Below are 15078 nucleotides of genomic sequence, written 5' to 3'. Positions count from 1 at the left end.
TTACTATATTCATGACTACAGCTGGGGCTATTCTAAACTCTCTACGCTCTCTATCCCAATATTGTCCGATCCAAACAACATCCTTGTTACTCCTGCATATTTTCTCATTAACGAGCATACCTCCTGCTAACTTTTCGAGCACACCATCCAGTTCCAGTTTACTTAGAGAAGTACTCTGCAGTTGTTGCACTTCTAACCGAAAGGTTTAAAAATAAAAAGTATGCTGTTACTACCTCACCGAAACTGAGGAAAGATTACTGAATATTATCACATTATCAACAATAATTGTTTGAATTCTGTAATGGAATAATCTTTCTGTCTCACATTTAAAAAATTTTTTGTTCATAGTCAGATTTCCGGCTTGATTTAGATTAAGTTGTGTGCCCTTGCTTTTCCCTGAGAGTTCAGCAATCAAAAATAAGTAATGTATTTATTTATTTTGTGCCTCTTATTCGACGTTTCGTCTCCTATCCCAAGGGACATCTTCAGGAACTTCACGTTCAGCAACAGCGCTGGAGACCCTGCATCGTCGAATACTTTTGACGTCACCATGAACGCCATGATACGTCATGGGGATTTCATTAATAAGATTCGGTCAGAATTCGGAAATCCAGTTGTTCAGACGATAGTGGCAAAAGCCTAAATCAACTTCTACAAATTTGAGATTGTGAATCAGAATTTACCAATTTCACGTCATTGATGCCTGCTTGAAAATTTTTATACTAATTGACTAATTGATTAACCAATCAGAAAATACATTTTAGGATTACGTATGCTCTAACAAGGTCTATTTAAATATATGGATATCTACTTGCTGAAACGAATCCCGTAGTAGATGGCGTTTACCGCGTCATTTGTGGCATTTTCTAAAACGCACTGTTAAGACAGCAGGTAAAAATTGATCTGTGTTCTGTTGGAGCTGTCTGTGACGAGCTGATGAGATCTAAAAAAAGCGAAATCGCGATCCGCGTCTGGCAGTTTCGACAGAATACAGACCACTTCGAATTCTTTTATTCGATTATGGTAACGTGCCTATCACGTTGAGGTTAGCTACGCCGGGATTCGTTTCAGCAAGTAGATATCCATATATTTAAATGGACCTTGTTGGAGCATACGTAATCCTAAAATGTAGCATCGTACTACAGATGGCGTTTACCGTGCCATTTGTGGTATTTTCTAAAAACGCGCAGTTAAGACAGCAGGTAAAAGTTGGTTTGTGTTCTGTCGGAGCTGTCCGCGACGCGCTGATGAGATCTAAAAAAAGCGAAATCGCGATCCGCGTCTGGCAGTTTCGACAGAATACAGACCAGTTAGAATTATTTTATTCAATAACCAATCAATTTGATTGAGCATTTATTAAATTTTAAATGGGCATTATAAACATGTAATACATAAACAATACCAAATACACAATTAGGATACTTATGTTGTAAATAACTTAAATTAGAAATGAGCCATATGAGTAAGCTATCGGTGCTGCATAAGCTGAGTAGTATGCTGGAGCGTATGCATAACTTGCATAAGCAACAGGAGCAGCGTAAGCAACGGGCGCAGCATAAGCTATAGGAGCTGCGGCTATTATACTAGGATCAGCTTTTGCTTTCGGTTCTGGAGCAGCTTCCGCTTTAGGATCGGCCGCAGGCTTTGCATCTGCTTTAGATTGAACTAAAGCGTACACGAAGAGACAAAGTACGAAAATCTGAAAAGAAAAACAAAAATGTAAGATAATAGCTATGAAATATTATTACTTATTTTATTTACTTAAAAGTTATTCTTTAAAGACTTTCGGGCATTACACACAATGTAAAGAAATTTACTTTACTATGCATTCGGATTTTATTTAGTTTAAATTACATTTGATTTGGTAATGTTTCTTTGCATAAGAAAAAGATAAAATAAAATTACAAGAATTACAAATCCAGTCGAAAATGAAGCCAAATGTAGTATTAAGTAGCGCTTTAAAAGAAGAAAACAATGAGAGACTAAATTAAAATCTGTTCGGTGCAAAAAAAATTCAAAACCGCAAAAAATAACCATTTTTTGATATGTAATTATAAAGACACTAACTGTCGCCGACCATTGATTCTGGACGATTCCCCGTCATTTACGTAAAAAGCTTTGGTTTATATTTTCGCAATTCTTACAAAAAGTTTAATTTACTTTTGCATAAAAATTTTACCAAAGCTAGGAGCCAATAATGGCTACGATTTAAGTGCAGAATCAAGTGTCGACGACAGTTAATAGGGCTCCTATAAGGTCAAAAAAAATATTCAGTCTCTCAGAGTCTCTGAAAGCGAGATTCGAGTCTCCGTCTCTCATTGAGTTTCTCTGGTGTGTCTGAGAGAGACTGTCGAGAGACTGTCAAAAAAACTGTTTAGCGTCTCTGAACGAGAGACTCGAATCTCTGAACGAGAGACTCGAATCTCTCAATAAGTGATGTCTCAATAGATATGGTTAAAATTTTCATAAAGTTCAACATATTTCAGAGATCCCAGTCTTTCTACGAGAGACTCGAGTCTCTCAATTTTTCAGTTTTATTCATTCAGTCTCTCTATGAGAGACTCGAATCTCTAAAGTAACAACTCTATCGTTCGAGTCTCTCATACAAAGACTGTGAGAGATCCATAAAAACACCTAGGCAATAACTGAGAGACTGTGAGGGACGCTCTCAGAGACGCTGAAAGACTCTGAAACACTCTGAGAAACTGGAGAGAAACTGAAAATTTTTGTTTAGGGATAGCAGTAAAATTAAATGCGTCGGCTGACCATTTCAAGACCAAGCATATTTTAATAAATCCAGTGACCAAAATATTCCACCATTTCCTTTCTACTGTACGGAGGTATTAATAACTAATATGTATTATTTACGTGGGTGTTATGGGCTCAATACCGTCATTAAATATTCAATATGGCAAACTTTAACTAGCATATAAGTTGGAATCAGATGATTAAACTAGTTTAAAAATTACATAAATAAACACTAAAACGTCCCAATTTCCACAAAACGTTCAGGTAGAGAATGACACCTCGGATGTCAAAACGCGCCTAGATGTTTTGTGGAATTTCAGGTGTTTTAGTGTTTCTTTAGTTAAGTTCCACAGTAATTGATTTTCTTATGTTTAAAAATTAGAAATTTAAATGTAGTGGAACCAGTCAAACCTACTTACTAAAATGCTTTTGAAAAAAGAAAATCAAGTTACAATTTTTCATAAAGTAGGTTAACAGGCAGATACAAAGCGTTATTTTTTATTTTAAAAACTCCTAGTTTTATGGCATATCTGTAGCTTTTTATGTAAATTAAATTTTGCTTGTTGGGTTTATGTTTGTACATATACTCGGGAAAAATTGACTTTTTTGTAATAAAATTAAGTGACAATCTGTTTTTATCTCCTTACATTATAATAAAGTTCATGTGGATGGGAAAACTGAAACAGTGGTGTAAAAAATGGTGCATAAAAATAACATGCTTGAATCTTATAGATCGGCACTAATACCTAAATATGAGTAGAAATATATCCCACCTCTACTTTTCTTGAGATAAAAATTTAGCTATTTCTTAGTTCACACGTAATTATCTTTTTACATTAAAAAAATTACCAATTAGTAGCTCAATACTGTCTAACAATGACGATTTGAAAATTATTTTCTTGAAATCTAAAATGAAGGTAAGTTATGATTTATAAATAGCCACTAAATAACTAATTTTTGTGAAAAAGTGTCTATATATATACTAGCTAGCGATTGACCAATTTTTATGAATTATTAATGAGTTTGTAAATCAGTTAGCGAACTGATTGTTAGCTATTTTTTTATGACTAAGTATTATTATTTTGAGTTCCGAAACATTGTCTACAATTGTTGGTAACTATAGTGGCTAAGTAATCCTTATGAAATAACGAATTCGTAGGTTAATGTTATTATTATCCAAAATTTTATACATAATACGCTACAAACTACCTAAAAATAGTTTTATTCGAATTAATATAGATTTATGAAAAAAATGAGCAACTCAACTAAAACATTGAAATGAAAATGGTTAATAAAGAAAAATTTAATTTAAAAACCAAATATATCGAATATTTAAAAAAAATCCATTTGTTTTTCTTGCCCATAAAGTTAATTAAATGGCCAATATTTTATTAAAACTGACTAATTAAATCCATTAACGTTATATATTGATTATAGAATTGTTACAAAATTGACATAATACAGCAAGTCGACGTTAATGAAAAAAGTTATTGTCAAAAGTCCCCGATTTGAACCCATCTTGGACGAAAGTACAGTACATAAAACTAACCATTTTAAGCAATAATCCCCTTTTATCCAAGAAAAATATTGTTCCCGATTGATAGAAAAAAATAATTTTGTGTGGTCAATTTCACGCTTTAACTACCCAATTGATCATTATTAAATTGTCAAGGGTACAGAAAAGGACATAGGGTATCTTTTATCCAGAAAAAAAACCGTTCCCACGTGGATAGAAAAAATAGTTTCATGTGGTCGATTTCACGCCGTAACTACTGAACTGATTATCATGAAATTTTGTAGACACATTGTCAGGGGTACAGACATGGATATAGGGTACTTTTTATCCAGAAAAATACTGTTCCCGACGGATAGAAAAAAATTAGTTTTATGTGGACGTTGATAATCTTTGATAGATACATATTAAGAACATCAACGCTAGCGAAGCGAAAAATCTAGTGTGCATATAAACAAGAAACATTTACGTTAAAGTCCCCAATAAGATCGATTTTAATACAAACGTTCTATGCTTTGAAGAAAACAATGCTTTCTTATCTTTCAAAATTTAATTAATCATTGGCTATTTTTCATAGCAAAGCAATAGCGTTACAGGACAAACTCATACAACTCACCACCATCAACTCTGTTACACTATCATGAGATATAACTTGCATTGATTTACTTAAAACTTGACGTTTATGAGTTGTAATATGTACTTAATTTCAGAAAGGCAGATACTTCTTATCCTCAAAAAAATTTCCCGCAATATTTAATAGTTTTTGCGTTTTTTAATAATAACAAACACCTCTAAAGTAACTAAAAATCTTTTACTTACGTTTTTGGCCATGTTGTTAACGTAACTGAGTTTGACAAGTGCAGTATTAATTACTGTGCTTAACATTCAGGTACTCTATTATTTATACTTACGCTTAGTTACTTCTACTTCCATTTGTTAGTACCTGCCTAGGCGTATTGGGGTAGATGTAACAAAAGATGTTTAAGGCAAGGGCAAAATTCTATATTTGCCGTGCCAATATTAATCGCAATTTAAATTAGGAGTTGAAGGTTGCACGTGCTGTATGCTTAGCGCTCATTTGTTCAAGTGTCGTTAAAATCGAGACATGTGACATCTGACGCCAACACGTATTAAATGCAATTTCTAAACTTGTAATGCTTCTAATTGAGCTTTAAGTAAAATGTGTCAAACTGTAAATGCAATAGGTGCCTAAATAAAAATTGGGTCAAAAGATTAGTATGCTTGGATTTGCAGATGATATAGTAGTATTACCATCTAGCAAGGACGAGTTAGAGATAGCTTTAAATAAAATGGAAGCGGTGTTGACAAAACAGTATTGAATGAAAATAAATGAAAGTAGAACAAATATACTGGTATGTAAGGGAAGGAAAAGTAGGAAAAGAGCGAAAAATTAGAAGAAGTGACTGATTTTAGGTATCTAGGAAGTCAAATAAGTCAGGACAGAAGGAGTAGTAGGAATATATAGCAGAGGATAGCGCAGGGTCGTGTCGCCTTCAATAAAAAGAAGTCACTTCTCTGCTCGCAAACGGTTAATTTAGAAATTCAAAAATTTGTGGTGTTACAGGCTAGTGATGAGGATACCGTGGATAGAGAAGGTTAGAAATGAAGAGGTATTAGAAAGAATAGGACAACAGAGGACTCCATGGTAGTCAATAAGAAATAGGCGAGATAGGTTAGTAGGACACCTTCTCAGAGGTTGAGGTAGACCTACATTAGATTACTGTTCGCAAATAGTTAAGTATATGGGTTGTTCTAGTTTTAAGGAATTGCGAAGATTAGCTCAGGATAGGAAAGAGTAGAGGTGCGTGTCCAACCAGTCTTAGGACTGACGACCTTATGATGATTATGATAAACACATATGTATATATACAACTCTTCCACTAACTAATTTTATAATTTCAGACCGTATTTCCGCCAAGAAAAGAAGATACAAAAAGCATAAGTAGGTGTAGATACCTATACATCTTTTAAATTAAACTTCTAAAATCAGACCACTTCGAATTATTTTATTAGAATACGATAGTGTTTTTAATTTTTCAAAACATTCAAAATAAAAAGATAATTTAATGGTCAGTATATTCTGTTGAAATCGCCAGATGTAGATCGCGATTTTGAAATCATGGGGTCTCGTCAGTGCGTTGTAGACAATTCCAACAGAACACAGATCAACCCTGCCTATTGTCTTTGGAAAGCGTTTTATGAATTACTACAAATACTTTTGAAATGTGAATTTATAATAAGATTCTTTCCTTTTTCACTTTTTACAAATTTACTTACATGTTGTAAATGATCAAAGTAAAACTGTTATTAATATTAATTTTACTATTATTTATATTTTTGCTATTGATAGGTATATTTTCTAACCCTTATCATAATATAAGACAGGGCTTACCTACTCGAATTTTGCATAATGATTGCATTAAATAATCGAAATGAAATTATCAAAAGCATAGGAGTGAACTTACGAATAACATTGGAATGAAATATTAATGTGAAAATTCAGTTTCAATTTTCCGTCCACTACAAACTACCTCAGGTTAATGAGAGAAAATTTTTGTTGCTGTTGTCATACTCCCGCCGGGAATTGAACCCGGGACCTTTGGCTTTACGCACCAATGCTCTGAGCACTAAGCTACGCGAGATGACAACAGCAACCATATCTGTCGATGTTTTACTTCCCTCATTAACCTGAGGTTTTATATTAACCACTATTAATAATTATAAAAGTCATAGTGTTTCATACATTTAGTAAATGTAATTACATTAGTAAAAAACGAAGGATCTGTAACCTTGTAGGCTTGGTTTGTCGTAGTTGCTGTTGTCATCATCTCTCGTAGCTTAATGGTCACAGAATTGGTGTGTTAAGTCAAAGGTAAAGGTCCCGGGTTCGATTCCCGGCGGGGGTATGAAACAGCAACAAAAATTTTTCCTCTTTAACCGTTGGTAGTTTTTAGTGGATGGAAAATTGAAAATAAATTTTCACATTAATATTTCATATTAACCACTATTAAAAATTAAAAATGTCACAACATTGGAATGAATTTACATCCATTGTATTTTTGTTTTTATTACGATAAGTATGTATATTTTATTGTAACAAAAAAATGCCTTTTTTAAAAAAGTGAATATGATCACGTGTCCAGGTCCCTTTATTATCAACAGCTGTTCGGTGGTTGCAGTATTCGCTCACTGCCCCATATATTCTTTCGGATTTTGTTGACGAATAAATCACTTTTTTGGTTTGTTTGGTTTATTTTGTACAATATAATACGCTATGTACACTTACTATTTTATTGTATATTGAATATTGGTTGATAATTGAATTGTTGTTGAATGTGAATTGATTTGAATGTTTAAGCTTGAATGTTGATTTTCGAATACTAAAAATTTGAATTGTCGTTGTTTAAATAACGTTGGCACAAAATAGGCAACGCCTATCGTGCACATTACCCCTTCGCCGTCGCTACGTACCCCTAAGGTATTATCTGCACATTCCGAAGTGATGACGTAGCGACGGACTTGGGTTTTCCATTAATGAATGGTTTTGTGAGACCTACCTGGACCGATCTCTTCGTTAAAATTGCTGCATTACCTATTCTAAGAAACTAATATTTATCTATACCTACAGAAATAAATACATTAAAATTGACTACAACTAGAATAAAATACAAAGTGTTGACTAACTAAAAATACGAACAAAATTGAATATTTACAAAAATTATAAACACTAACAAAATTGAATATATATGTACAAATATTAATTGAAGCCGCAACATGCCGCCCGCCTTGAAAGGACTACGTCTCTTTCAATCATTAAAAAGAATTGTTATTAGGTAACGGGCACACCTTTGTCACTGCACGTTTCACTATTCCAGTCGCCGTTTTTACAGATACAGCGCGCACTAGATTGTCTTGTCCCGGGTGAATTTCTACGACCCGGCCAAGAGCCCACTGGAGCGGTGGAAGGTTGTCCTCCTTGAGAATAACCACTGTTCCTATGGGAATATTGGTTTTGATAGACTTCCATTTTGGCCTTTGTTGTAACGACGTCAAGTATTCGCGTTTCCAGCGTTTCCAGAAATGTTGACTGAGTTGTTGAATATGCTGCCATCGGGAGAGTCGATTTGGATTTAGCTCGGTAAGATCCGGTTCCGGGATCGCAGTAAGTGGCATGCCGATTAGGAAGTGTCCGGGTGTGAGGGCTTCCGGGTCATTTGGTGAATCAGGAATAGGTAGGAGAGGACGGGAATTTAGGATTGCTTCAATTTGAGTTAAAATGGTGTACAATTCTTCGTATGTCATTGTCATGTTTCCAACAATGCGTTTGAAATGATATTTGATAGACCTTATTCCAGCCTCCCAAATTCCTCCAAAGTGCGGGGATTTTGGTGGTATAAAGTGCCACGTTATTGATTCGTGAGAGAGAGCATCGCATAACTGATTTTTAAATTTATTATCGTGAAATAATTGATACAATTGTTTAAGTTCTCGATTAGCACCAACAAAATTGGTGCCTTTGTCAGAATAAATATTGGTGATCCTACCCTGTCTAGTAATAAATCTTTTGAGTGCTGCTGAAAATGCCTCTGAGATCAGGTCCGTAATCAATTGGATATGTATGGCCATTGTTGATAACCAAATAAAAAGTCTTATATACACCTTAATGAATCTTTTGCCACGTCCGCAACCTTCCTTCATTAAGATATGACTGGCATAATCAACACTGGTATTAACAAAAAGTTTGAATTGTTGAAGTCTAATTGCAGGCAAATCAGTCATAAGCTGATGTACTGCATTCGGTTTTGCCTGCATTTGAAAATATTTGTTGTGATATTGGGATATTGTTAGCTTGGTAATATAATGTTTAGGCACGATATAAGAGTGTTTTTGATTATATGCCACATTTGCGTTACCCAATCTACCACCTACTCGTAAAATTCCGTGTAAGTCAAAAAAGGGATTGAGTAATAGTGTTGGACTTGACTTATGTAACGACTGAATTGAATTTAATTGCCTGAATTTTGGATAAAAAACTTCTCCTTGCACGGTTTTAACTGTTATATTATTTGCTTCTGCTATCGTTAAACTTGATATTTGTTTATTGTTTGAATTTCTACAATTATTAAGAAATCGACGAATGAGTGCCGTTACCCTTAATAATTTGGTATAGGACGAATATTTTAACAACAAAGTTGACCATGGTGTTGGTTTGAAGGTAACTACATTGCAAACTCGTATTTCGGGCTTTAGTGGAAGGCGTATTACAAAACATCCTGTTTCGTTTCTTTGGTAATTAAATTTAAAATGTGTTTCGCAAGCATTCTCCTCGTTGGTATAGTTATTACTTGTTTGATCAGTTATGTTTTCGATTTCCAAAAATCTTGATAATTGATTTTCCAGATGAACAAAATTGCACTGTCTATTTTGAATTTGATTATTAACTATTGAACCTCCTATGATCCATCCAAAATGTGTCTTTTGGAGATTTAAATTTGAACCTAACTTAATCCTACCTATACACAATAAATCCCAAAATAATTCCGCACCTATTAATAAATCTATTTCTCGGGATTCGTTAAAGTTGGGATCTGCTAAATTGATGTTATTTGGGATGTTGAATTGGGTTTTGGTAAATGAACTGGATGGTAAACAATCGGTTAGCCTTTCTAATACAAAACAAGTTAACTGTCTAGTAAATGAATTGATGCATGATTTTAGTTTTATATTGACGGATTGTTTAATTTGAGATGGATTGTTACCTATTCCTGCCATAGTGAAATTAACGTTCGAAATGGGCAGATCCAACTTTTGGCACAATTTTTTAGAAATTAAATTGAGTTGGGACCCTGCGTCCAATAATGCCCTACAAGATTGAAGTTGACCTTTACGGTCATATACTAAAAGTTGTACTGTTGATAGTAATACTTGCCTATTAGGAACAGAACTAGAAAAAGAATGACCTACGACAGCAGAGGTTGAAGGAGTCGAGTTTTCTAACGCTTCATTTGTTTCTGAAGTTGTATCGGTTTTTTCAATATGTAACATGGTATTATGTACCTTATTGCATTTACGACAAGAACTAGCATAGCATTCGCGTGTTTTGTGGTTGGTTCGGAAGCAATTGGAACATAAATTAGTCCTTTGAATAAATTTAATTCTTTCGATTACTGGCATTTTGATAAACCTTTCGCATTGATTGATAAAATGTTTACTTTTACATAAAGGACAACTTAGAGAGTTTGGTTGTACATAATTATTTAATGCACGTTGCCTTGTATTTGGCAACGAATAATTTTTTGCATTTTTCTGAAATTCTACAGCAATCCTATCTGATCTAATATTAGAGTTATTAGTTTGCTCCAATGTTTCCAACAATTGGCAGCGATTGGATAAAAATTTAATTAATTGTTCTAAATTAGGTATTTCGGAATTCATTGATGTCTCCCATTCCTTTTTGCTTGTTAAATCTAATTTGGTATTAATTAAATATATTAATAAGATATCCCACTGTTCGGTTGGTAACTCTAAAGTTGTGAGAGACCTAAAGTGAGTGTTAAATGAGTCCAATAATCGTCTTAAAGAACTGGAAGAGTCCTTTTGAACAGTTGGTAAATTGAATAACGCATTAACATGCCCCTGAATAATAAGACGTTTGTTTTGAAATCGTTCCCTTAATAATTGCCAAGCATTTGTATAGTTATCGGCTGATGCAGTTAACGAACTGATTACATGAGCAGCCTCAGAGGTAAGACACATTTTCAGGTAATGAAATTTTTCTATCTTGGTTAAATTGCAATTTTCATGAATAACTGAATTGAATAAATCATAGAAAGACAACCATTCTTCGTAATTACCACTAAAACGAGGTAGTTCGATTTTCGGTAGCTGAATATTATTATTAATTGTTTGCGACGGACTTTGATTATTAGAAATGTTGTTGCTACATGCGAGATTACTGGGAGATAATGAATTAATTTTAGCATTGTAACCAGCAAGTAAATTATAATATTCATTTTCGAATAAGCCCCTTTCTTTATTATCGATTTCTGACTTGTCTAATAGTTCGATTTCGAATTGCACGTTTTCGAAATCGTCTAATACTGATTTAAAACCTTCCAATCTACTAATTAATTGATCTTTTGTGTGAACACTCTGATCAAAAGACTCTAAAAAATGTTTCGCCCTAGTCAATTTTGATTTCAAGATAGCTCTCCTTTTAGTGAGGCTCTCTATATCCGCCATAATATTGAATTAGTATTAAAATTGACACAAAATTGAAACAATGACAAACGAAGAATTCCTTTACAATAAGGAAAAAAGGAAAATATAGAATCGGTTGGGAAAAACAATGCCACTTACCTTGTTTCGACTGTGGAATGCTGGTTACGCTTACAATGAAGGATCGACTCGAATGAAGATTCCTGTACAGCTGAATACTGGCAATCGGGGAATCGGAAAATTCGGAATATCCGGCTCGAAGGACCAATGTTCGGTGGTTGCAGTATTCGCTCACTGCCCCATATATTCTTTCGGATTTTGTTGATGAATAAATCACTTTTTTGGTTTGTTTGGTTTATTTTGTACAATATAATACACTATGTACACTTACTATTTTATTGTATATTGAATATTGGTTGATAATTGAATTGTTGTTGAATGTGAATTGATTTGAATGTTAAAGCTTGAATGTTGATTTTCGAATACTAAAAATTTGAATTGTCGTTGTTTAAATAACGTTGGCACAAAATAGGCAACGCCTATCGTGCACATTACCCCTTCGCCGTCGCTACGTACCCCTAAGGTATTATCTGCACATTCCGAAGTGATGACGTAGCGACGGACTTGGGTTTTCCATTAATGAATGGTTTTGTGAGACCTACCTGGACCGATCTCTTCGTTAAAATTGCTGCATTACCTATTCTAAGAAACTAATATTTATCTATACCTACAGAAATAAATACATTAAAATTGACTACAACTAGAATAAAATACAAAGTGTTGACTAACTAAAAATACGAACAAAATTGAATATTTACAAAAATTATAAACACTAACAAAATTGAATATATATGTACAAATATTAATTGAAGCCGCAACAACAGCTTTATCCGTTCTATCTCACGATCAAAACACGATAATCTGAGTTTACCGTTGGATTGTTACCATTCGATGTTGCATTCGTGATCGGAATTGTAATAAAGCAGTTTCGTTATTTTCCTTTTCATCATTCTTTTAATTATACCGTCCGACAATTCATCACGTGCTTTCATTAACGACCTGACGCACGTGATCGTTTCGTTCTCGGTTCTGAATTTTGAATTTATTTGACGCCACCGTCATGTTCGTTACACAATTTTACTTTACGTAGTTGTGATTCCTACACTTGGAACTTCTGATGACGTTTAATTGAAACTTTTACAAAATAGTGCATGTAATGAGGGCAAAAAGGATTTTATTGAACTATCGCCAACGCTTCACATTTTAGTGCAAAGTTTCTACTCAGTTACTATAGGATATGAAATGGAATGTAATGTAATCATTCATCATCATCATAAGGTCGTCAGTCCTGGTTGGACACGTACCTCCACTCTTTCCTATCCTGAGCTAAACTTCGCATTTCCCTAAAACTAGAAAAACTCACATCCTTAACTATTTGGGAACAGTAATCTATCCTAAGTCTACCTCTATCCCTCCTAACTTCCGTTTCTGCCTCTAATATGTCTCTGACTAGACCTTCATGCCTGAGGTGTCCTATCAACCTATCTCGCCTATTTTTTATTAACTTCTATTTTCCTATTCTTTCTTATACCTCTTCATTTCTAACCTTTTCTACCCACATTATCGTCATCATTCGCCTATAACACCACATTTTGAAGGCTTCTAACCTTTTCTTTTCCGCCGCGCCCACTGTCCATGTTTCGCACTCGTACAACGCCGCTCTCCAAACATACACCTTTAATAGCCTCTTCGAATTTCTAAATTAACCGTTCGCGAGCATAGAATCCCTACTACTCCTTCCGTCCTGACTTATCTGACTTCCCAGATATCTAAAATCAGCCACTTCTTCTAATTTTTCGTCTCCTATCTTTATATTCGCTCTTTCCCTACTTTTTCTTTCCTTGCATACCAGTATTTTAGTTTTACTTTTATTTATTTTCATACAATACTGATCTGTCAGTACCGCATCTACTTTATTTAAAGCTATCTCTAAGTCTTCCTTACTAGATGCTAATACTGCTATATCATCTGCATATCTAAACATAATAATTTTTGCCCCTGTATATCTATCCCTACGGTTGTATTGTCTTTAATGATGTTGCTCGCATCTTCGATGTATAGATTAAAAAGTAGCCGTGACAGTGTGCATCCCTGTCTGACTCCCTTCCTAATATTTACTTTTCTACGTTGCATCCCTAGCTNCAGTGTGCATCCCTCCCTTCCTAATATTTACTTCTCTACGTTGCAGCCCCAGCTCTATAACTGCCTGTTGCTCTTTATACAAACTAAGTATCACTCTTCTATCTTTGTAACTCATCTCTACATTTTTAAGTATATTTAACATCTTGTCCCATTTAACATTGTCAAAAGCTTTTTTCTAAATCTACAAATCCTATGTACGCACTTTTTCCTTTTTCTATCGTTTTCGCTATTGTTACCCGTAAAGCTAGAATAGCCTCCCGCGTTCCTCTATTTCTACTAAACCCAAATTAATCTTCCGCCCTGTTTTTCATTCTCCTCTGTACAATTCTAGTTAAGATTTTTGACGCATGGGAAGTTATGCTAATTGTTCTAAATGTCTCGCACCTATCCCTCTTTTTAGGTAGTGTTACTACTACGTTCCGTTTATAATCCTCTGGGACTTTCCCCTTCTCGTAAATGCCACGAAATAGCTTAAAAATACGATCTCTAACCTCTGGTTCTGCATGTTTTAGAATTTCCTCCTGTATCCCATCTACACCTGGCGCCTTATTATTTGTAGTGCTACATCGAACTCTTCTCTCATTATGGGATAACCAAACTCTTCATCTCCACACTATCTTCCTTCTCTAATGTATCTCCTAACTCAGGGCCTACGTATAGGTACAAAAAATATTAATTCGCCAACCACAAAATAAATAAACCAATCTAAGCCTTTACTCAAATAATATCTAAAGGTCAAAAATTTAAATTTAGAATGTACCTACTCAGAATAATACTAAATATAGGCGCTTAACCTCGGTCATTTCTTTAATTCCACCTCGAATAAGTTAAAATTAGCGATTTTTAATTGAATTTTGATTCAATGATAACATCCTGGTTATCGAAAGAAACCCCGAGCGACCCTTCCATTCTTAATTAAGCTTTTTAGTACCCAGCTACTTACAGAATACGTTATTGTATTATGAAAAGAGCTAACAGCGCCAATTATGTTTATAAGGCAGGTTTTTATTCATTAATCCATTTCTAATCACTAAATAACGTCAGATGAAATTTTAGAAAACCATAGTCTTTAAAAAGTTAAATTCATCGTTTTTACGTCATTTCTCATATTTCTATACGATCCTTGATCAAAAGGGAACTTTTCGACAGTTTTTTACATGACTTCTTGGTGATAAATAAATAGATATTGTGCCTATGTATACATGATATATTGTGACTATATATAAGGTGTATGTTTGGAGCACGGCGTTGTACGGGTGCGAAACATGGACAGTGGGGGCGGCGGAAAAGAAAAGGTTAGAAGCGTTCGAAATGTGGTGTTATAGGCGGATGATGAGGATATCGTGGGTAGAAAAGGTTAGAAATGAAGAGGTATT

General features: G+C 34.3%; 1 protein-coding gene across 1 annotated transcript; it reads right to left on the bottom strand.

The window, feature by feature from the left end:
• Positions 1-1336: 1336 nt before the first annotated feature.
• LOC108735380 (cuticle protein 18.6-like) lies at positions 1337-5167 on the bottom strand. The gene is made up of 2 exons (XM_018467317.2): positions 5081-5167; positions 1337-1699 (listed from the first exon to the last, which is right to left on the bottom strand). The coding sequence occupies exons 1-2, from the start codon at positions 5144-5146 to the stop codon at positions 1439-1441; spliced, it is 327 nt and encodes a 108-aa protein (XP_018322819.1). The 5' UTR covers positions 5147-5167; the 3' UTR covers positions 1337-1438.
• Positions 5168-15078: the final 9911 nt, after the last annotated feature.

This window comes from Agrilus planipennis, unplaced genomic scaffold (assembly GCF_000699045.2).
Source record: "Agrilus planipennis isolate EAB-ADULT unplaced genomic scaffold, Apla_2.0 scaffold27, whole genome shotgun sequence".
In the NCBI taxonomy this organism is placed as follows: domain Eukaryota; kingdom Metazoa; phylum Arthropoda; class Insecta; order Coleoptera; family Buprestidae; genus Agrilus; species Agrilus planipennis.
Note: the sequence above shows the minus strand (reverse complement) of the source record. Positions and strands in the feature narration are given on the sequence as shown.